Genomic DNA, 25,548 nt, shown 5'->3' on the forward strand with positions numbered 1-25,548 from the left:
CAGTGTCACTGGCCCTCATATGTGGGATCCGAACCGGGGCCCTCTGGCATCCCAAGCCAGTTCTTAACCATCGCGCCACTCGGCCGGCCCTAGGTGGTCTTTTTTGAAAGAGGTCTTGTAAGGTCTTTTCTGTGAAGAACCAGTCATGGTGATAGATTCTGTCCATCAGCCATAGTGAAGGGTCGCTCTTTAAGTGTGTTCTTTACAAAAAAGAATTGCTGATCATACTTTAAAAAAATTTTCCTTTAAACATTTTCAAGTGTGAAGAAAAATGTTAGAGTTGATTTTGCACTTGGTAGTATTTTGAATGCAGTATTTTGCCCTCCAAAATCATTCTGCTAGCTTTTTATCATGGGTTTGTCCTAGGGAAACAGTTTAGTATTTAGAGAAAGTGTGCTTCCATCTGTGAGATGATTGTGTTTATGGAGATATTTATCCAGTGGTTCCAATCTATTAAGTTTGTATCTGTGTGTCTCATTTAGTTGATTTCCATACATATACAGATTTAACATACTTCTTGCAGCATTCCACAGATTTATTTATTAACGTGATGCTTTTTTTTTTGTTTTTAGTCTGCGCTCATAACTCAACCCCTGTAGAGAAAATGATTAAATAGCAGTTTCACCCTTTGGAAATATTATTAGATTTTGAGTCTGATGTTATTTGTTGAATGCTTCAGTTTCAGGGTTTGTTATGCTAAATTTTGTAAAGGAATTTGCTGAATTGAGTAAATTTTAAAATATGGTAAAATCTAAAAGAAGGTATTTCAATTTTATTTATTTGATCTTCTGAAAATACTGTTAAACTATGAAAAATAAGAGACCCGAATTTTTGAAAATGCAAGTGGCAAACAAGATGTTATGAAATGAGATATTATGTGACCACATTTTTTTTTATATATAAAGAATAAAATTCTCTATTGTTGAGCAAGGGCTCCTTTGAAGAAGCAGATATGCTGCAGCCACAGCACTTGACAATCATGACTTGCTGAGTGTCTTCGGCTCTGACTCCATGCACATGTATGAATAAGGCAGATGAGACATGACCTCTGCCATTCAGGAGCTCTGCAGTATAATTGTGGAGATAACACCTGTACTAAAGTAACTGCATTGCAAGGCATTGCATGAGGTGTTAAGTGCTATAGGAATTTAGATAAAGGGAGATTGCCAATTGGATGTCATAGACATCTTCATGGAAAAGATGAAGTTGAACACTGTTTTACACTGATTATTGTCATTACCATTTCTAATAAAATTTGGAGAATAACCGTAACTTAAAAGCCCCTGCTTACCTGTGCTTTTTCATTTGGTTAACTGAGATTATGACATAATGGTTAAGAGTGAAATATCAGCCATGTTCTCAATAAATGTTACCAATCATCTTCATCATCATCAGTTTAACTTTCCTTCAAAACTCATTTTAATCCTTGCTCCTCCAGGAAGCCTTTCCTGTCAAACCAAAGTGCATGAGTTGCTGCTTTTTCTTTATTCCTAGAGAATCCTCAGCATGTCATTACCAGAACACTAATCTATGACATTGGTTTCTATTTGTCGCTTCTCTTTCTCACTAAAGTTCCTGAGGTGATGGAATGTGTATATCCCAAACCTAGCATTATTCCTACTGTTATTCCTCACATTATTCCTAATGTCTAAATGTTTGTTGAATGAGCGATTGAACTCAATAAAGATTCCATTCAGTATAAGAAAATGGATATTTGCATAAGATTGATGGCAGTGATGATGGAGAGAAATGGATGAATTCAGGATATGCTTTAAAATAGAATTGACCGGACTTATTGTTGGATTGGATATGAAGAGTGAAGGAGATGAATAAACCAAAGCTTGAGGAATCTGTTACATCAAGTGAGGTGAGGGAACTGGAGGATAATAGACTCTGTTTTGCAAATGCTGTTTGAGAAGCCTACTCCACTTTTGAGTAGAGCTATCAAATAGGCAGTTGCATATGAACTCGGGGCTCCAAGAGATCAAGACAAAATATGTTTGTTTGTCGGAAAAGTCATGACGTATTTTTTTCTATGTGTTTCATTGCAAAAATGAGTCATGACTTTTCCGACAACCCAGTAAGTCAGGAAGTCAGTAGCATGTAGATGGTATTTAAGGCTGCATAGCAGGATGAAATTGCCTTGTGAGAGAATGTTAAGGAGAGAAGAGGACCTAGAACCAAGCTTGCAGTGCTCTGCAGCATTTAGTGGTCTGGAAGAGTTAGAGAAGGTAACAAAGGAAACTGAGGAAGTTGGGGGAAAACCAGAGGAAACTTTTCTCAAGGAATCGCCAGTTGGGTCAAATGCTGCCTGAGGGATTCGGATGAAAAGTGAGAAGTGATCATTGCATTTGGCAACATGATGATTATTGGTGACCTTAACTGTGCCGTGGTGGGGTCTGGAAGCCAAATTGGAATAGGTTCAAGACTGAATGGGAAGTGAGGAAATAGGAATCTGCAGCTAAATCCTTGAGCAGGCCACAGGGGATGGAAAATTGTGTCTTTTAGCATCACTAGCCTTAGGTTTCCAATCTTCCAGATTATTTCATCAAGTCCCAGAATGAACTCATGATGCACTGCCTTCCCAAATCCTTCCTCTTCCTAAGTTTTCTATTGTTAATGAATTCACCTTCCTTTCCGCCATCCAGACTAGAACCCTCGTGGTAAATGTGGTCGTCCTTCCTCCACTTATCCCCATGTAATCAGTTGCCATGGACTGTTCATGGCATTTTTCAAAGTGGACTCCTCCTTTTCATTGCCAGTCCCATTGCCACTTAGCAGGTTGCTCTTTCCAGACACTAATTAGCTCTTCTTCAAACTCCTCTAATAGTTTCCAAAGTACTCTGTGCTTTTATTCTCCCCCTTGTCAGTATATCTATCCATCACAGCTTGAATGTTCTTCCTAAAACACAGCTTCGTGCTTGTTATTCTCTTGCTAAAAATAAAACCAGATGCTTTTAGCTTGGCACTCAGAACACTTTGCCTTTTTAACCTTATCTCCGGCTTCCTTCTCTTCATTCAACCTGCTCTCCTGAAGTGTTTGCTGTTTCTTCAATATAACCTCCATTATTTGGCCGCCACACCTTCACTTTCACTCTTCCCTCCGACATGCCTGCCCTTCCCTTATATCTTCTCTATTTCCAAATGTTTATTACCTCTAACAAATTGTGGAGTTTGCCCTAAATGTTAGGAAATTGCAAGGTTTTTAGTGCTACTGCTTTATCCGTTCTTTAAAAGTTTCATAAGAGCCGGCCGAGTGGCTCAGTTGGTTAAGAGCTCGCTCAAGAGTGCAAGCTCTGAGCAACAGCAGTTCAATTCCTGGCCCGAGCTGAGCTGCTGCTGAGCTTGGATGGCTCACTAAAAAAAAAAAAAAAGTTTCATAATACTGATTTTTACCTTAAACCATAGTTATCTGTACCACTACTACCTCAACCAATCTTTGTTTTTAGGAATTGGGTGCAGGAACAATTTACTGTCTGAAGGGGTTTCTTGGAAGTTTATTTTTTAAGAAATTTTATTGGGGAACAGTGTGTTTTTCCAGGACTCATCACTCCAAATCAAGTAGTTGTTTCAACCTAGTTGTGGAGGGCGTTTTCCAGGACCCATCAGCTCCAAGTCAAGTAGTTGTCTTCAATCTAGTTGTGGAGGGTACAGCTCCTCGGCCCATGTGGGAATTGAACCGGCAACCTTGGTGTTAAGAGCGCGTGCTCTAACCACCTGAGCTAATCGGCTGCCCTTTGGAATTCTAACTAACAGCTAAGGGTCATGATATTCTGTAAATAGAGGATGCCTAGAAAGAGTCCTCTGCTAGGCCTTTCCTCTTTTCTCAATAGCAGGTTCCCACTGATTTTGATGAGGAAGCCAGAAGTTGAAAGATGAGCATGATAACTTCAAATGAAAGGCAGCTTTCCTCAACTGGGCAATTACATTAATGAAATCCACTAGATTCTTTGTTTTATGAATGTTGGTATTTGGGTGTGGGGGAAGAACAGTGTCTGTGAAATTATTACTCCGAGTTTTAGCTTTTTCAAATGGGAGATACCTTTTAGAAATTTTGCTCACCGCTACATAGTCTAAAAGAAGGAAAGGAGAAGCTTTCTAAAGATTGTAGTCATAGAAAAAATAATGTCTTTACAATATTGTACTGAGTGACCTATCATCTTTTCCACCCGTCAGTGGCCTTAGGGAATTGCTAATATGAGGGCATCAGTAAGAAGTAAATTGAAGGTGTTTTCAAAATGCTCTCTTATGATAACATGTGGCCTTTCTGTTAGTTATTTCAGCTTTCATCCCATTATTGGAATATAAAGTAGACCTTAGGCGTGTTTAATTTTATGTAAAGTGACTTTATAAAGTAGACTTTTTTTTTATAAAGTAGACTTTAGACATGTACCTAATCTTTTGAGAATGAAGTTTGACTATTGGCTAAAGGGAAACAATTGCACTTTTTTTTTTTTAAAGATGGGATTGAAAATAAACTTTATTTTTTCTTAGTGAACTCTGATGCTGAAGCATTATTATGAAGAGTGGTATTTTTAGAAAGAGAAGTGAGATGACTGAGTTAAGAACCGTCACTCTACTGTTACAAGATTATCTGTTTGGCCTTTCAGTAGGCAGTTTACCAGTCTTCCCTGTCAGCTATTAAATTGTAGTCAACTGTTTTGGAACATGAGAGTTATTGTAATTAGTAGTGTGCAATTCTGATTTGAGAATTCAAAATATCTTTAGATTTTTAGTAAAACCCAGAGTGCAAATAAAAGATAAATGGCTCACATTTTGAGCGGGATAACAAGCCTTTACAAAGTAAACTTACTTCCTCAAAATTACTTTTTATTAGTACTAACAATAAGAAAAACTGTAGTTACAGAATTATGAAGGAGAACCTGAAAACAACTTGCTTTGACGTCTTTGTCAAAAATGTTTTGTTTTATGATTGTTCATCTGTTTGCTCTCACATTACATTACCCCAGGAAGCTTTGTATTTCAGCATCCTTAATTGACACTGACAAAAGTAGCAACCAGAGGATTTCCTGGAGGCTTGGCCCTTTTGTGTCAGAATGAGCTGTGGATCTCAGTCTTTTGATATGTGCTTTCCCCTTTCACTTAAAAGGGAAAATAACTGCTCCTATTCGGAATAATTTTTTTTATTAAAGCCCTTAAAACTCTATTGTTTAACCCTCCGTTGGGTGCAACTGATCTCACAGATACAGTGCACACAAAGATGCCACTATGAAATACATCTTTACTGTACTAAGTCACAAACAAGACTGGCGATAGGTTATGGTGGAGGGGGAAGATACGGAAGCAATGAGTCACGATACTTAAGTTAACTGTTAGATATTTGAAAATTTGTGTGCAATGAATCTGTGAGATCAGTTGCGCCTGACAGAGGATTAAAATGTATCAGTGGTGGGAAAATTAGCTGCTTTTATAAACTGATTTTTGTATATATCCAAGATGGTTCATAGCTGGCATTAAAATGCTCTGTGTTTTCTTATTAGGCCTCAGTGTTTTAATAGTTTAAATTTTGGTAGTTTAAAATTTTTGAGCCATTAGTAGGGTAATAGCAGAAAAACGGAAAATAGTAACTTTAGGCAAATTATATTGGTAATTTCAGTAAAGCATTGATAATGTGAGCATCCAGAGATATCACTCTGGGCATTTTAAAAATAGATAAATTTTTATTATAATCTGAGAGCAATTTCCATTGATAATAGATTATTTAAAAATTACATTTTCTTTTCTTCTACAGGAAGGAACTTGAAACCTTCAAAGGTAATTTTGTGTTTAATTCTTCACTTTAAAGTAAATGAGAGTTAATTGATGTCAGATGTTCCCTCTTTTTTTTAAAGATTTTTATTGGGGAATTGGAGGATGGGAACAGCGCTGGGGAATTGGGGAAAGGGGAACAGACAAGTTGCTGTCCTTTTTGTTCTTCAGTCTAGTTGTGGAGGACGTTGCTTCACTGGCCCAAGTTGGCACCATCATTGCGCTCTTCCCGGGTGAGGCAGATCAGTCACCGGCTTCTGGATGGCCGCTCACACTGGTTGCTGGCTACACACTGTAGCCTATGGCAACCCACTGCAGCAGGGGCTGCAGCCTACACTGTCGCTGGTGACTCACGGCAGCCCAGCTCCAGGTTGAGCTATTGTTCAGCATCTTAGCTGTAGAGGGCAGTGTCACTGGCCCTCATATGTGGGATCCGAACCCGGGCCCTCAGCGTCCCAAGCCAGCTCTTAACCAACGCGCTACTCAGCCGGCCCTCAGATGTTCCCTCTTGATGATGATGAAAGAACTCATTTCTTTTTCTTTAAATCTGTTTACATAAAAAAATAAAAAAAGTTTGATAATACTGTTTTGTAAGTTTTATTAATCCTAAGTGGTTTTGATATTCTCTTTTAGCTGTAACACATGTACCAAGTGAGAGTTGTTCCGAATGACCATTATAAGTAATATGTTAGGATGGCACAGTGCCAACTTTGAGGTTGTTGAGAATCGTTGTTTAAGAAGATTCTGTTTTCTGCTGTGCAAAGTCTGGGCCTCATGGGGGGCTGTGGTTTGAAGAGAGAGCTGTGCTCCTGGAGTTGACCCCGCAGTCACTCGCACCTACTGAAAGGTTTTTAGTGCTGGATCCTGCTCTACCACCATCTTGAAACTTTGGATAAGTCTCACATTTTTCAGTTTTTCTATCTGTAACATTAGAAGCTCTGATGAACTATATTCTGAGGTACTAAAATCACCCAGCATTGGTTTTTAATTTTAGGGAACTTCTGAAGGTGGAGCGCTGAGGAATTCTTGGTCATGTTACTCCTTACTGGTCACGGAGAAACCCTAGTGAAAAATAGGGACAGCCAGACTTTCCAAACAGCTCAAAGCCCTTCCACTTTGCTATTTTTAATTACTCATTAGCAATTAAGTAGTGAAAGTACTGTTCTCAGAGAGACTCATTTCAAACCAGAAAGATTTTGAACTACTGCTTATTATCTTTCACATATAAATTAGTATTGACCTTTAGATTTACTGAATGATTAGAATTTTCCAGCATATCATTTACAGTTGGATTATTTCTGTGTGTGATCTGTTTGGATATTTTAGAAAAAATGACTAACCCTCAAGATAAAAGGTATAAAGTCTTATTCCTACTATGACTGTAATTGAACAGACTTGTTTTGATTAGATTTCTATTAAACTGACTACAGTTACAGTAAATGATTAAATTTATGGTCATTTTGTTGAGGGAATGTTAAATGATCATGTGATATAATGTATTATCATGACTATCAGTATACTTAATCAATTTGTGAGCCATGACTCTTAACATTATTTTTCATCAGTGGTTTAAAATCACATTTGAAATTCTCATGACATGTTGTTTTCCCTCTTTCTTTCTTTTACTCAAGTAGCTTTTTTTTTTTTAAGATTTTATTGGGGAATTGGGGGAGGAGAACAGTGCTGGGAATTAGGGGAAGGGGAACAGACAAGTTGTTGTCCTTTTGTTCTTCAGTTTAGTTGTGGAGGACGTTGCTTCACTGGCCCATGTTGGTATTATCATTGTGCTCTTCCCAGGTGAGGCAGTCGCTTGCCGGCCACACACGGTAGCTTATGGCAGCCCACTGCAGCAGGGGCTGCAGCCTACACCATGGCCAGTGACTCAAGGCAGCCCAGCTCCGGGTTGAGCTGTTGTTTACCATCTTAGCTGTAAAGGGCAGTGTCACTGGCCCTCATGTGGGATCCAAACTGGGGCCCTGATGCTCAGAGCTGGCGTCCCAAGCCAGCTCTTAACCAACGCACCACTCGGCTGGCCCTCAACTAGCATCTTTTTATATAACATTAGGAGAAGAAAAAAATCAAGTTAATATTAAAAGATAGGCAGGGACACCGATTACGCAAAATGTCAAGTTGCATCTCAGTTCTTTTTTTTTTAGTATGACAATATTCAGAGAGAAAGGAAAGTCCAGCAGTTTGTAAAAGGTTAAGAGAGTGTTGCGTATTACCTGGTAAAATAATTCAATTTATGCCGATATGTCTTGTTTTTACACACATCCCTAATTATGTACAACATTAAACAATACATCCAACCCACCCTTGGGCCAATTAAAGTTTGCAAGTTTGAACAACCAAAATTGATTATTGCATCATATCAAGTTTTTTTTTGTATCAATAGTCGTTAAAAATTCTTTCCTCTGGAGTGGTTTGCTAATATTTCAAAAGCATGAGCAGCATATAATAAAGAAATGTAACTGCTCTTCCAAGACATTAGTGGAGAAAAAAAATTCAAACAATTTGTAGCAATTTCTTATTTTTTGAACATCATTGCCTTTATTTTTCCTTTATAATAGGTTGCGGGGAAAACAAAAGGTATTACTTCCTGCATTTGTTCTACTCAATTTGTAATTGTATTCGGAAGCATTTTTCCAAGTTGGTGAAAACCTAACTTTTGGGGACAAAAACACAAACTTAGAACCCTCAAAGATAGATCAGTGTCTAATATAGATCAGTGTCATCCACCAAGTTATGGATTCTTCCTTCTCTATTTCATTCAGGTTAATGAGTTAGTTCACCTTTCACTTGTGCCATGTACAGCAAATCTCGACATTATTAGTGAAACTAGTTATTGTTTGTTTAATACTGGTAGCAGAAAGGTTTTCTGTGTTCCTCAAATCATTGCATTCCTTTAAACTTTTTAGTGATAGTCACTTGAATAATAGACAGTAGAAGAGGGAAGGCAGGATCTTAGAAGTCCTGATTGTTTGTTATTTTCAGTCCTGTTTGTTATTTTCAGTGGGGAAGGAATTCCATGATTGCAAGCATGTGTGGAGTTAATACAGGAATACCTTGTTTCATTGCGCCTCACAGATACTGCGTTTTTCACAAATTGAAGGTTTGTGACAACCCTGTGTTGAACAAGTCTATCGGCGCCATTTTTCCAACAGCATTTGCTCACTTCATGTTTCTGTATCACATTTTCATAATTTTCGCAATATTTCAAGCTTTCTCATTGTTATTATATTTGTTATGGTGATCAGTGATCAGTCAGCAGCCATCAATATCAAGGCAAATCCGTCTGCCAGCAAAAAGATTACAACTTGCTAAAGGCTCAGATGATGGTTAGCATTTTTTAGCAATAAAGTATTTTTAAATAAGATATGTACATTGTTTTCTTAGACATAATGCTATTGCGCACTTCATAGACTACAGTATAGTGAACATAACTTTTATATGCAGCGGGAAACCAAAAAATTGTGTGACTGGCATTATTGAGATGTTTGCTTTATTGCGGTGGTCTGGAACCAAACCTGCGATATCTCCACGGTACACCTGTAAGTTTTTCAGTCTCTGGAGACAAGGGAAATTGGCCACGAATAGACATGTCTGTTATTTAGGGATGAGTCATCATTTCCCCACTTTCATTTTTAAATAAATTGTCATTCCATATATAAATCTTAAAATCAGCCTTAAGATCTTAAGTGTAAGTCTAGAAATAATGTGTCACTAAAAAGTGTAGAGGCAAGGAAATTTAAGATTGTATATTGTTTTTACCTGTGTAAGAGTCCTGATTTAACATGGTTTTAATACACAGACTTTCTCTTTAGCCTTCACTTGAGTTCTTGTAATTTAACTATCATTCTCTTTTCTGTGTGAAACATGCTGACAGCCAGAACATGCTGAACCTTTGGGGCTAATAGGCTACTCATCTGCACATCTAAATATTTTTGTTCCCACCGGTTGCATTGAATGCTTACCCAGAGTGAGTTGTGTTTGCTCCCGAACTCGTTTATACTTATCCTTGTGATATGCAGTTTAATTAAGTATCAGATAAAATGATGAAACCTCGTGTTAAGGAGACCTGGAAGAAAACTAAGTTGACTGCTTTGGAAGACTTAATATAAGTAAATAGCTTTAAAAATTGATGTGAAAGATATAATTAAGAATTAGAAAATATTTAGGGAAAAATAATTCAAGTCCTGAAAGATTCTGTGCACAAATTGTTTCACATCTTAAATTCCTGCTCTGCTTTTAAAAATAGATTGGAAATTTTATCCACTGTAGTATGGATGGCTTATGCAAGAATTTTCATATTAGTGGAGCTATACTCAAAGAATTCATGAATAAAAGTATGGTTATATTTCAAAATGTTTATGTATGTGTTTTTAATGGACTCCTATATTAACTGCTTTAAAAAAAATTAAATGACCAACATGGGATCCAGTTGTACCATATAAGAGGATGTCCATTGTAATCTCCTTAATATAAAGTCACCCAGCCATGTCAGAAGTGTGGGTGACAGTGTGAAAACATGCTGGGATTTAGGAGTTAGCACTGTCACAGTGAGTGGATCATCATGGAAGTATGTGGGGAAGGCAGCTAAGGCCAGCCAGTGTGATCACATTTAAGGCTACCCCTGGAAAACAGTGCCAGTGAAGGAAAGAGGGCCCGAATGATCAGAAAAACAGGAGGAAGATCGAGACAACTTAGTGACTGGGAAGGCCAGAGAGGAGAAAGTGTAAAGGAGAGGTGGTTGCCAGCAATGGAATAATGCAGAGGAGTTGAGCAGAACGGGGCAATCCATTGGACTTGACAATAAATAGTAATTGGTGCTACTTGTAAAGGGAGAATCCAGATTGCATATTAAAGTGTATGAGAAGTTAGGAAATGAAGGTAACATTAGCTAACTCTTCTTTCATGAAGTAGAGGAAAGAAATGGAAAGGTAACTTCAGATAGTATCAGGGTCAGGGTCAGGGGAGAGAGTGAAATTGAGGATGTTAAGTAGTTGGTTAAGATCCTAGAGAAGATGGAAAGAAATGATACTCAGATAGATTATCCTTGGGGAGGAGGACCCAGGGACATCTCTTTCCCTGAGACCCCAGAGAAGGAAAGGATGGCTGGCAACATGGGAAACAGTTGACACAGAGGAAGGAAATAATTTCCTGAGAATCCATGTAAGGGAAGATAGTCTGAATTTGTAGGGCTAGGCTCAGAGGTACAAATGAAAACCAAGACAAGTACACTTTGGTTAACACAGCCTTGAGGATGGGAAGAGCATATTTGATGGATCAGCCGAGCATCGTAATCTTGGAAGCTGATGAGAGAGCATGGTTAAAATGAGTGGCCGTGGAATTGGCACTGCGAAGGAGAGGTCTGACTAGACCAGTAAAATAAGCAAGATATGAGGCACTGGGGATGGTGTACGCCAGAAAGATGAGGAACACTATGTAGTTGAGATGGATCTTGAGGTCAAAGAAGGAATTTCAGTTTGAGATATTAGAGGTGGAGCAGTTCCCATTGATAATGATGACTAACTTTAACTAAAAATAGAAGTTATAAAATTAAAGAGATCGTCTGAATAGGAGCATTCTGAGACCACTAGGATTCTCACTTGTTTATATGACTCTTAGATAAGGATTATGCATACTGCTGGATTGGCAGTCCTTAGCATATTACAAATCTGAATATGGTGATAGATGGTAAACTTGATAATTTGTTGGTTCAGTTCAAGAATTAGCCTAACCTTGAAGACAAAACTATTCAGCCTCCGTTTGTCAATATTTAAGTGATGGAGACTCAGGTTGGATGATAATAACTGTCATCTGTGTCCTCAAGGATCTAAAGCACTATGGCAAAGCTTATAGGACAGAAGGGCAAATGTATAATTTTAATAAAATATAAAATATTATAATAGAAATAAGCACACAAAGGGGGGAGGAATTGACTATTTTGAGAAAGGCAGTGACACTTGAGCTGGATCTGAATGATGAGTACTCACATGGCTGGAAAGGGTAATAAGGACATTCCAGGAAGAGGAAAGAACAATTGCAAAGATGTTAATTTTTTTTTTCAAGAATACAAGTTAAATTTCAACTTCTTGTTCAATAAGGGACCTACAAATAATTTGTTAGGGTTAAGGAGTATGATGTGTGGGGTGAAGTAATGAGGGATAAAGTTGAGACAGGGAGCAAATGATACACAGCCTTCTGTGTCATGCAAAGGAGTTTAGACTTTTTCCTTTGGGCCAATGGTTTCCAAGAGGTTTGTGGGTATGCAAAACATAGGAGTGAAGAGGAAAATTGGAACTTCTGTTTGTTTCTTTTTTATATCATCCTTTTCAATTTTCAAATTTTGATTATGTAATATAATACAGGAGGAGTTCATGTACTTGTCTGTATATGATATATAAACGTACACATTTGGGGTGCATGTTAAACGTTTTTGCTCATGGCCGGGTGCATGGTCAGAAGAGCTTAGAGGTTACTGTTGTTGCCAAAAGACAGGGGAGAAGTGGGAGAACTGGGAGAACTGAAAAGATTTTAATAAGGGTGGCAGGATTATATTTGCAATTAATTAGGGGAAATTTTCTGGGACCACCTAGAAGATAGACTGGAAAGAGAAAGTCTAGAGCAGCGGTTCTCAACCTTCCTAATACCGCGACCCCTTAATACAGTTCCTCATGTTGTGGTGACCCCCAACCATAAAATTATTTTCATTGCTACTCTATAACTGTAATTTTGCTACTGTTATGAATCGTAATGTAAATATCTTTTTGTTTTCGATAGTCTTAGGCGACCCCTGTGAAAGGGTCGTTTGACCCCCAAAGGGGTCGCGACCCACAGGTTGAGAACCGCTGGTCTGGAGTAAGAAAGATTAAAAAGATTTGAATTAAGGTCATCGTAGAATGAAGAGAAAGACACAGATTCAAGAAACTAAGTAGGTAGAATAAAAAGAAGTTCCTGACTGTTGCAAGGAGACTAGAATGACTCCTACAGTCCTGACTAGGGTAGTTTCTTCATTAACCAGGATATGTAATACAAGTAAAGGAGAAGATTTGGCAGGGAATGGTAGAGAATTTTGCTGGGTATTTTGGGAGTAGGTCAAAGTGTCAGTTTTTTCATGACTACAGGCAAGTTCACAGTTACTCCACAGAATTGCACACGTTTTGGTATCAGCTAGATCGAGAAATGCTTTTTAGAAAGTTTTATTGAGACTTATATACCACAAGATTCATTTTTAAGTGTACAATTCAGTGATTTTTAGTAAATTTATAGTTTCCATCACCACAATCTAATTTTAAAACATTTTCATCATGTACAGCGATTCCTTTTTGCCTATTTGCATTCAATACTTGCTTGCATCCTCAACACCAGGCAATCAAGAGTCAGTTTCTGTCTTTATAAATTTGCCTTTTCTAGACATTTCATATAAATGTAATCATACAATATGTAATCTTTCTGCATCTGGCTTTTTTCACTTAGTGTTAATTAAATTTTTGAGGTTCGTCCCTGTTGTGGCATATATTAGTAGATTGTTCTTTTTTATTGCTGAATTAATATTCCATTGTATGAGTACACTGCATTTTGTTTATCCTTTCACCAGTTGATGGACATTTGGATTGCTTCCAGTTTTGGGCTATTGTGACTGATGCTGCTATAAAGTTTCGCATAGAAGGCTTTTTATGGACATATGTTTCCATTTCTCTTGGGTATGTAGCTAAGACTAGAATTTCTGGATCATATAATAAGTTTATGTTTAACTTTCTAAGAAACTACCAAACTGTTTTCTGAAGTGGCTGCACCATTTTACATTCCCTCCAGCAATGTACGAAGGTTGTAGTTTTTCCTCATCGTTGCCAACACTTGTTATTGTTAACTCTTACATCTAGATATATGATCCTTGTTTTTTTTAATAATCCATTTTTAGTTTTTGCATTCATATGATATGAGTCTTAAGTTTATTTATTTATTTATTTATTAAATTGGGGAATTGGGGGAGGGGAACAGTGTTGGAGAATTGGATAAGGAAACCAGCCAAGTTGTTGTTCTTCAATCTTCATTGTGGAGGGCGCCAGTCGCCATTTGGCTGCCTGTCGGCAGCTCGTGGCATCTAAGCTCAAGTTGCTGTGTTACAATCTTAGTTGCAGGTGGGCGTAGCCACCATCCCATGCGGGAGTTGAACCAGCAGCCTTGTCATTAAGAGCGCACGCTGTATCCACTGAGCCATCCGGGCGGCAGCTCAGCTCAAGGTGCCAAGTTCAGTCTTAGTTGTGGGCGGGCGTAGCCCACCATCGAACAGGCAGTCTTGTTGTTACACCAGCTGAGCCATCCTGCCACCTGTTGGCAGCTCAGCGGCAGCTCAGCTCAGGCGCAGCGTCACTGGCCCATGTGGGAATTGAACTGGTGGCCGTGTTGCTCAGAACTCGCGCTCTTAAAGCTAACTCTTAACCAACTGAGCCATTAGGCCGGCCCAAGTTTATTTTTTTACACACTCATATCCAGTTGTCTCAGAACTATTTTTTGAAAAAACTATCTTTTCCCTCACTGAATCACTGGCACCTTTGCAGGAAATCAGTAGCCTTAAACGTCAGAGTTTATTTCTGGACTCTCAGTTTTGTTCCTTATTGCCAATTCCATAATGCCTTGATTACTGTAGCTTTGTAATAAGTTTCAAAATTGGGACGTGTAAGTCCTCCAACATTGTTCTTTATCAAAATCAGATTGACTGTTTTAGGTCCTTTGCATTTCTGTATAAATTTTAAGATCATTTTCTCTTAATTTCTACCAAAAAAAAAGCATGCTAGGATTTTGATAGGGATTGTGTTGAATCTATAGATCAATTAGGGGAGAATTGTTTTCTTAACAATATTGAGTTGTCCAATGCATGAACATGGGCTGTGCCTCCATTTATTTAGATATTTGACTTTTTTCAGCATTTTTTTTTGGTGGATTTATTTTTATATTAAAAATTTTTTATATTGAGGTATACTTGACACATAACATATTAGTTTCAAGTGTGTACATAATGATTTGATATTTGTATACACTGTAAAGTGATCACCACGATAAGTCTTGTTAACATTCATTATCATACATAGTTACAAAATTTTTTGTATGATTAAAACTTTTAAGATTTACTCTCTTACCAACTTTCAAATATGCACTACAGTATTATTAACTATAGTCATCATGCTCTACATTATATCCCCATAGCTTATTAATTTCATAACTGGAAGTTTATACGTTTTGACCCACTTCATCCATTTTGCCCACCCCCTATCCCCACCTCTGGCAACCACCAATCTGTTCTCTATATCTATGAGCTTACATTTTTTAAAAAATTTAGATTATGCATATAAGTGAGATCATATGGTATTTGTTTACCTCTGTCTGACTTATAGCTACACATTATTCCATTGTGTGTATATACCACATATTCATTATCCATTAGTCCATTGGTATACTCTTATTTCCATATCTTGGCTATGGTAAATAATGCTGCAGTGAACATAGGGGTGCAGATATTTTTTCAAGTTAGTGTTTCATGTTCTTTGGATAAATACCCAGAAGTGGGATTGTTGGATCTTATGATAGTTCTAATTTTTTTAAGAACCTCCTTACTGTTTTTCATAGTGTCTGCACCAATTTACATTCCAACCAAGGGTTCCCTTTTCTCCTTGTCCCCTCCAACACTAGTAATTTCTTGTCTTTTTGGTAATTGCCGTGCTAACAGGTGTGAGGTGCTATATCATTGTGGTTTTGCTTTGCATTTCCCTGATGATTAGTGAGGTTATCTGTATGTATTCTACGGGAAAATGTCTGTTCAGAGCCTGTGTTCATTTTTTAATCAGATTGTTTTTTGTTGTTGTTGACTTTTATGAGTTCCTTATATATTTTGCATATTAACCCCTTATCAGATATATGACTTGCAAACATTTTCTTTCATTCGGTAGGTTGCCATTTCATTTTGTTGATGGTTTCCTTTGCTATGCAGAAGCTTTTTAGTTTGGTGTAGTCCCACTTGTTTATTTTTGTTGCCTTTTCTTTTGGTGTCAGATTTAAAATTTCATTGCCAGGACAATGTCAAGGAGATTACCACCTATACTTTCTTCTAGGAATTTTATGGTTTTAGGTGTTACATTCAAGTGTTTAATCCATTTTGAGTAAATTGTGTGTATGCTGTGAGATAGAAGTCTAGTTTCATTCTTTTGCATGTGGCTGTCTAGTTTTTCTAACACATTTATTATCCTTTCCCCATTGTATATTATTGGCTCCTTTGTCATAAATTAATTGACCATATATTTGTGGGTTTATTTCTGTGATCTCTACTCTGTTCCATTGTTCTATGTGTCTGTTTTTAGGCCCATACCATACTGTTTTGATTACTATAGCATTGTAATATAGTTTGAAATCAGGGAGAGTGATACCTCCAGCTTTATTTTTCTTTCTCAAGATTGCTATTTTTTTGGCTATTTTTAATTGAGGTATAATTGACATATAACATTATATTAGTTTCAGCAGGTATACAACATGATTCGATATTTGATTGCCCTACAAAATGATCACCCCAGTGATGACCATCTGTCACCATACATAGTTAGCAAAAGTCAAGATTGTTTTGTCTTTGAGGTCTGTTGTGATTCTATACATACTTTAGGATTGCTCTATTTCTGTGAAAAATGCCATTTGAATTTTGATGGGGATTGCATTGAATCTGTAGATTGCTTTGGGTAGTATGTGCATTTTAAACTATTAATTTTTTCAATTCATAAGCATGGAATTTCTTCCCGTTTGTTTGATTTTTCATTAGTTTCTTTCATTAATGTCATACAGTTTCCAGTGTACAGGTCCTTCACCGCTTTGGTTAATGTTATTCCTAGATATTTAACTCTTTTTGATGCAATTGAAAATGGGATTGTTTTCTTAATTTCTCTTCTGATAATTTGTTATTAGTATATAAAAATGCAACAGATTTTTATGTATTAATTTTGTATCCTCCAACTTTACTGAATTCATTTATTCTAACAGTTTTTGGGTGGAGTCTTCATGGTTTTCCTTAAATATTTTGTTCTTGTTGAGTGAATTTTGTCTTGAGCCTATTTAATTTAAGGTGTATCTATGATACATTCAAGGTAAAAATATTCAGTGGGTCGTTGAACCTCAGGAGAAAGATCTGAGCTAGATTTGGGAGTAGTCAATGTATGGGTGGGACTGGAAGCTTTGAGTTTGGATGAAGTAGCCCACGAAAAGTAGGCAGAATAAAAACAGATGATAATGGATAGAAATCTAGGAATCACTAACATTCACGGGACAGGCAGGAGAGAACTAGTTGCTTACAATGGAGGCTGAGAAAAATCAGCCCCAGAGGTAAGAGGAAAAGTGTGGTGTCTCTAAGTTGAGAACATTTCAAGGAAATGCCAAAGAAGAAGAAGAAACATGGTATATTGTTGTGGAGAGGGCAAAGTGAAATAGAGTCTGAAAAGGGTCATTTAGTTTGGCATTTAAAAGCTAATTGGTGATGGTATTGGGGACAATTTTAGCAGCATGGGTGTGTGGATGTGGGGGCAGGATGGAAACCATACCAAGGAGAATTCGGGACTGAGTGGAATATTCTGTTTCACACCCAGTGTGACCCTGGGTGCTTGGCACATTGTTACTTAGTAAATATTTGAATGAAAGAGGGAGAGAGGATGCTTTCAAAAGCTAAGTCCTGGGAAAGAAAGAAGAGCGGTTAGAGGAGAAGGGTTACATTGACAAGAGGAATGTTTTTTAATTTGTGAGAAACTTGTGTGCCTTTGTATGAAAAGGGAAAAGAGACTAGAGAAGAGGAAGCTGAAAATGAGTGCGAGCGAGCGGTTGATTGATGAACCTGTGATGCAGAACCGACCAGAGGGAGTGGGATTTAGAGTGTAGTATTTTGAAACATGAAGACTCTTACAAGTGTTTGTAGCTGTTGGAATTGTGATGATTTAAGATACTTATTAAAAATAAATAGCACATTCCAAGCCATGGGTTAGTGTTACTAAATTTGAAGGAACCTTTAGGCTAAAGCTATGTTAAAAATGAAATGGGGGAAATTTATAAATACCTTGTGTTTTTTTAAATGAACTATATTCTTAATCTTTATTTTATTACTTTCAGATAGCAAGATTTCTTGTCTTTTTTGGTATGTTATTAATGCGTCTTTGTGCCTAGATGACAAATTCAGATGGACTTAGTATATTTTCAGTCCTCCCCCCACTTTGAGCTGTATTTGGTATGGCCCCAGATCTGTGCATACATCTTTGCACACCAAGCCCTGAGAGCTTGCGTTTGGCTTTTATAGAGGCAGTAGATTCCGATATTTGTCTGTTTAAGCTATCAGCAGAAAACTAACAGGCTTAGTACAGTTTAGCTGGGAAAACCTGCTTCTGGCCTCAGCCTCACTTCCTTTGTTCTACATCCCAGAAGATGCACATCAAGGGAGCTGCCTGATAACTGGAGGTTCCACTTCACCAGCACTGAGCTGTTTACTTGTTCAGTTCTCATATCCATGTCATCTCCAGGACTCACCGAAAATAGTCAGAGGAATGCCTGTAGGTGGAACTTTGTTTTTTCTTCACTGCTTTTCTTTAAAATTTGTACCTTCGTGCTTGGGTACATTGCAGTATTTGCATGGTATGCAGATGATATATTATTCAAAAGCAGAAATTAAATTTCAACTGATTTGAACCTACAAGCAGTACATTTTAATGAGACCATTATTCATTTCTATATATTACCAAGAAGTAATGATTACTATATTAATACCCAAAACAAATAAGTATAAAATGTTGCATGGAAATCTAAGATTTTTGCTTTTATAATATTGTGTCGTATCATCCATTGGGGTAAAATTACCAGACAAGTCATTTTTATCAGGCAGCATTTATATTAAAAGATAAATATGAAATACCAAGAAAGTAATGCTAGCTAGTAGAAAGTACAATTCTTGTGGTACAGCTCCATAAAATTAATTCAGCATCCCTTGCTTCTAGTATGATTATTTTCCAGAAGTAGTTAATACAGTTAAATATGTGAGCCACATTTAATAACAGTGTAAAGTTAAAATTCATTCCATGCTGCTACATGGGTTCATCTAAAATGGCTGATTTTCCAAGTGGATTTTGAAAATGTCATAATACTCCACGCAGATTAAAAAATATATATTGTTTTCCTAAATATGCAGAACTTCAGTGCACCCTTATCACCTGTTGGCTGGCGGCCATGATTGTAGTGATGTCTATATGTGGCATTTTTATAAATACATATACAAGGATATTGAACTTGTGGAATTTACTGCAAAAAAATTGTACCTTAAAAATTAACTGGTAGTTTTTTTTGTTGAGTAATTTATTCTATTCATGGAGAAACTGAGGAATAACTTTAAATAATTATTGCATTTTTTAAAACTCCATATTATACCTTCAAGGTGGCACATATTATGACATGTTTTATATCACGCCCTGTCAAGATAGAAGCCCATTTGTTTTCAAAGAAAATAAATGAAAGAAGTGCATTATTCTGATTATTCTGTTTTTGAGATTTCAAATTAGAATAAGGTATGTGTACATCAAACTTGAATTAAAGGGCAAGTTTCTTCTTTCTCTCCCTCTCTCGTGTTCTCATCTTGTGTTTAGCAGAGCAAAACCCTTCAAGCTCTTTGGACTTAGATAGACATATTAACTGAAGCAAAATGATAGCTCAGGAATTTATTATAACATTGGAGCATTAATGGAATGAAATTCTAACTTGAGGTATTACCACATTCTTGTTCATTATTTATTAAGTGTTGAGGAGTAAACTGGTAAGAATAGAGGAAGTAAGAACTTGAGTGTTTATTTGTAAAGTATTTATAAGGGATGTATAATGCATCATCTTTTCTTTCAGTCATACTATCTTAACATAGTGGCTAATAATAAAGATTTGAAAAAAAAAGATTTGAATATAGGTATAATCTGGTATTAAATTTAAAGTTTTTAAATTATTCGTTTAGGAAAGTACTCCCTGAAAAATCTTGATTTGTTGGTGAATACTGGCAAGATTTTTTTAAGTATCTGTTCTTTTTTTTATGTATATTCCCTTTTAAAAAGCTTGTTTATATTGTATAACTTAGTGTTTAAATTAAGTTAGTATCTATTTCCTGTTGTACAGAAATATTTATATCCTCCTGTGTGTTAATTTTAGTTCTAAGACAGTTTATTTTTAAGACCTTGTTGATTCTTTATTCTAATGCCCTGTCATAAGATGTCATACTGTGGCATGACCTAGAACTCTCTAAGATGATGTTTTATATTGAAGGGGAATTGGAATTCTAACAGCTTGGTGAGGTATTAAACAACACAAAGGAGAGCCCTGAGATTAGTGTCGTGATGCTTAAATGTTACCTTTCTATGATTTCTTACAATGATTATATGCACTATTATATAATCAATAATTATAGCAGTGGAGTAATTTAGAAATGTATCAGGACAACTTTTTGTTTTGTATCATATATGTTTTCTATCATGAGTAAATACAGCTGTTCTGTTTCATTACCTCTTTGCTGGAACATGGTATCAACTTGACAGCAAAAATTATACCTTTCAGAGAACTAAAGCCGGTTCCACAAAAAGGAGTGTTCCATGAAAATTTTACCTGTCAGGCTCACACAGAGATTTTTATCTGTTGAATTCATATGGAACCCTCATGGTTTTGCCTCCGTTTTTTGGAGGTTTGTGTTGCAGAGTAACTTCTGGGATGTTGTAGCTCTGCTGATTAAAATCTGTTTCAGGCAGATGATGAAGTTGGCACCTTCTCTGAAGATGGTAGTTGCCTGATGATGTTTATAGACTTTCAGGGCAAGAGAAGTCACTTGGCCAGCCGAACTCGGAACCCTCTCTTCTACTTAAATATTCGTCTGGCTGTCCTTGAAGAGGAGGGCCTATACCACAAATAAAATATATATATTAAATTTGGATAGTCTGACTATAGTTGAGAAATAAGACATCGTTTACCCTAAGGTAAAGGATATAACTAAAGAAACATTGGAACAGTACTGAGGTGTTTAATTCACTTTTCTGTTTTTCAGAGGACTATTTAGAGTATTTGTATAAGGCAACAGCGATTACGCAAGGTTCTTACTGATATGCTATTTACTGCCAAGTCTCTAATTATAGGTTTGAAAACTTATGAAAGAAGCATGGTAGTTGTAGATAAGATGGAATTGAATAGTTAGAAACTTGCTACGTGAGGATAACTCACCAGTTCTAGTTATGTTTATTTTTAATTGAAAGTAAAAATATTTGTAATAAGACTTGTCACCATAATTTCAATGATGCAATAAAAAAATAAATAATATTTGAAGATGTGAAGTTGCCATCAAGATTTTTTTTCCCATTTAGTAAAATTAACATGGTACAAAGTACCAATTGTACCACTATAGGTATATGAGTATAATCCTGTTATTCTTATTAAAATTATAATTAATTAGAGAAAAGAAGGAAATGACTACTTATTAATCATCTACATTATGCTAGCTATGTGCCTTGTGTATTATAGTTGGCACCACAGCATCTCAGTATCACAATAACTTGTGAGACAAGAAAACAGAGCCAGGGTGGTTAAAGAAGACACCCAACCAGGGAGCATTTGAGCAGCGATTTAAAGCCAAGAATGTCTGCCCTCAGAACCTGTGTTTTTCTCACTTCCACACAGTGATTCCTGTGAAGGGCTGAAAAGTAAACAAGATTTAGACTTCATTTTCTGTTCCTACAGTTTATTTTCTTTATGTATTGCATTCACATCTAGCCCCTTTCTCCCATTCTCTTTCTATACCAGATAAATTTGAATTCACAAACTTTAGTAGCTAAGTAGTTTAGTGAGATTTAATCTTTAGTTCCGTTTTAACTACTTACTGGTATTGCTGTATAGCTTCTTTCAGTTATACCTCACTGTTTTAAAATATACCTCACTATTTTACAAACCAAACACCAGTGTAAAACAAAAATGCAAGCTGATTGTTGTTACAGAGCCCAGGAGAGATTCCTCTGAAATGGGGATGTGAGCTGAGGCTCAAACAGGACCGAAAGAGAGACGTTTGAGGCCTCCAGATGCCTTCCCCACACTGTGCCTGAATCTGGCATGAAGTATTTGACTGTTCCTAAAATACTGAGCCTTTTCTATTTCAGATACTGATTTCTGCATAACAGTTTTAAAAGATTTTCAGACAATGTTTCTTTTTTCTACTTCTAGAATCATATCTTAGAAAAACCTTTTAATAATATCATCCAACATCCTATCCTATGTAGAATCCCTTTTTGCACAGTTCTAAAAGATGTTTACCCAGTTTGCTGAACAGTCCTAACTCTCCATTAACCTCCCTAAATTTCAGTCTTAGTTATCTCCACCTTGTTTTCATATGACCTGGTTGGAGACACTTTGTTCTCCTGGTCACCCTTGTCTGGACACACTCTTGTTTTTTAGTACCTCTTATAAAAATGGTGTTTGGCACTGCAGTCCTCCAGAAATAGCTTTTTACTCACGTTTTTCACCCAGTTAGCTCATGTTTAACTACAATGCCCAGGTCATTTTAACATGGAAGTGCCCCTAATCTTTATTTTTTAAAATGACTATAAGTGCAATGTATTCCCACTATAGGCAATTAGGAAAATACAAAAGTTGCAAAGAAAAAATAGAATCACGAGTCAGAAATAATCTAAAAAATTTTGGAATGAATACACACACACACAATTTATAGAGATACATCATCAACAGCTGAAATAGCATATAAACAATTTTGTTGCCTGTTTTTATCACAAGACTATATTGCCTCATGCCATTAATACATTTTTGAAAAATACTGTTTTCCTATTGTTGGAAATATAGGTAGTTGCCAACTTTGTACTAATTATAAATTACACTGTAATAAGCATCTCTATGCATACATATTTTCTTAGGGTCACTTTTTTTTAGGGTCTAAGGGTATTACATTTTTAAGGTTCTTGGTGTGTACTGACATTAGCTTTTTAGAAAGGGTATGCCAGTTTACACTTTCATTAGCAGTGTATGTGACAGTATCTATTTCACATACCCTCGCTTTAGATTTTTTTGTCTTTACTAATATTATAAAAATATTTGAATATTGTTTGAGGTGTAGTGGTGAGGTGAAATTTTATTTATTAACTTTTTGAGCTGTTTTATTCATGCTTTTGACCTCTTTTAGGTGGAGTTTTAGTATATTGTTGAAATGAATGAGGTTGTTACATATTAAGGGTCTCAAAACATTGTCATGCTTATTGCAGACATTTTTCTCAACTGGTTATTTTCCTTTTAATTTTGTTTGCTTTTTAAATTACAGAATTTTAATATTTTTATGTATTTAAATGAATATTTTTAATGACATCCTCCATTGCTTTAATGTCTAAAAAGTTCTCTTCCAATCCTAAGAAATAAATGTTAACTTGTCATTTCTTCCAGTTTTTATTCTAGCTTATTTTTAGTTGCTGATTTTACTCTAAATAATCTAGAACTTGTTTTGATGTAATGCATCAGTTTTTTGCTAATATAGGTAATTAATTGTCCTAGTACGTAATTTGGAATTATCCTTTGCAGTCAGTCCTCTACCTCCGCTGTTGGCAAAATTTAATCGGTTAAAATAAATTAAACTCTCTGCCTACATGGTGGTGCCTGAATTTGAGCAGCTGAATGAAGCTGGAAAAAACATACAACCTTTCCCTAAGTTCTCACTTTAAATTTTGTCCACAATTCACTATAGAGCCTTGAGCAGAGACTGGTAATCCTATTGCATTTCACTTCTGCGCCTCTTCTCAGACTGCCACTATCCCACCCCTATTCCCCATTCTTAACTGTTTTCTTCAGGTTTCACTGAGAAAATAGCAGCAGTCAGAAGGGAACTTGAATGTGTTCCTTCCACTGCCTCTCCCTGCTGCCTGGGTGTCCTCCCTCCCTGGTTTCCTCCCTGATCCTGTGGGATTGTCCCTGTTCTAAAGCTGCCCTCAGCTTTCGTGCACTGCATCCCATCAGTTCTCTGCTGCTGGAATGTGGCTCTGGCAGTTGTTTCCTCTCTTCGTACATCATCAGTTTTTACCTCTCTGCTGAATCAATCCCAGCAACTATTCTGATTTCCCCCATGGTTCTCTGTTCTTATTCTCAGTCTTGCTACCCGCCACCCCCACCACATCCGAGATGAAGTGCCTCTGGACTCCATCCTGGGACCTTTTCTCTCGCCTTCTGATGTCTCATCTGGTCCCAAGACTTTAAATACCTCCTGATGCTAATGATTCCGCAATTAAACAACTCCTATCCTGACCTACCCCGTAAACTCTAGACCTGTATATCTAATTCCCACGCAAGAAAGATCTCTGCAGCTGTGCTCGCAGGTATCTTAAACACAACGTGTCAAACCCTGAAGTTCTCATTCTCATCCTTCCACCTTCCTGGCCCCTCAGTCTTCCCCATTTAATTAAGTGACAGCACCATTCATCCAGGGGCTTGGGCCAAAACAAACAACGAAAACAAAATGCTGCATGATTCCTCTCTTGCTTCCTATGCAGTTGATCAGTAAATCCAGGCAGCCAGGTCCCAAATCTTACCGTTTCTTACTATCTCTTCCACTGCCTTCGAGTCCAGGGAGCCAAACGTTCTCGTTTTGACAGCTGCGCTGGCCTCTTCAGTGAGTGCCTCCACATTGTCACAACACTCCTGTGCTTCCCCTCACTCTTAGAATGCTCTCCGTGTCCTTCTCATGGCTTGCAAGGTCCTTCATAACCCAGCACTTCTCCTGCTCTCTGACCGTGTCTCTCCCACTCTTCCTGGCGCCTTCGCTCCTTCATCCAGAGGGCCCAGAATGTTCCACCACGGCCACGGGTGTCCCTTCCCTCTACTCATGGCTCTTCCTCCAGAGAGTGGCCTGGCTCCCTCCTTCCTGCTACCTTTTCAAAGGTATCCACGTTTTAAATTGTACATTATTCTCTCCCTTTACCTGGCCGTGTGTGTGTGTGTGTGTGTGTGTGTGTGTGTGTGTGTGTGTGTGTGTATGTATCTATGTCTAATGTGCAAATCTGACATACATTTATCTGGTTTTCTCTGCTGTTCCCAGTGTGTCTAAAACAGTGATTGGCACAGTACTCAGTAGATGTTCGCTGGATCAGTGGAACAGTATGACAGTATCCTATCTCCTTGCTTTCTGGCTTGGACTCCCTTTTCACTCTGTCTTCCAAACATTGTCAGAGCTATCTATCTAAAAATTTATATCCGACTATATTGTTAAACCTTGAAGTGACTCCCTAATCCTGACAGCAGTGTTTCTTAAACATCAGTCATTCGAGCTTCACTTTCACAGTTTTTGTCATATCCATGGACAGTCTGCACTGCTTTTGACTGATTTTCTTTAAATCAACTCAGTTTGAAAATGTATTTTGAAATGCACTTATTATAAATGGAAAACCAGTGTCACTTGACATGAATAGGAACTGATTACAAAAATAAGTACATAACTATTAAAACTGTCTGCTCTAACACAAATTATCTTGCTTACAGTATTTCGACAAACTGAGTTTCAGGATTAAGTCCAAGCACTTTAACATAATGGGCAGAACTCTTCTTGAAATCCCAGCTTGCCTCTCCAGCTTTGTTTGTTCCACTGTGTCGCGTACCTCCTGGTCCAGGAACCTTTCACCCACTGTCTTGCTCCAGCTTCTTATGTTCATGCTGCCTCTTCCCCTCGGGCTTCTTTTCTTTGCCCTCATGTCCTCGTTTGGCTGT

The 25,548-nt window shown here is 37.2% G+C and overlaps 1 protein-coding gene across 1 annotated transcript in view; it reads left to right on the forward strand.

Moving 5' to 3' along the window:
- DTNBP1 (dystrobrevin binding protein 1) overlaps positions 1-25,548 on the forward strand; it is a 155,008-nt gene that overhangs the window by 64,622 nt on the left and 64,838 nt on the right. The window contains exon 7 of the mRNA XM_019662181.1: positions 5,753-5,775. Coding sequence (XP_019517726.1) covers positions 5,753-5,775 — 23 coding nt within the window. The remainder of the gene's footprint in view (positions 1-5,752; positions 5,776-25,548) is intronic.

The sequence above is a fragment of the Hipposideros armiger genome, unplaced genomic scaffold, assembly GCF_001890085.2.
Source record: "Hipposideros armiger isolate ML-2016 unplaced genomic scaffold, ASM189008v1 scaffold_369, whole genome shotgun sequence".
Lineage (NCBI taxonomy): Eukaryota > Metazoa > Chordata > Mammalia > Chiroptera > Hipposideridae > Hipposideros > Hipposideros armiger.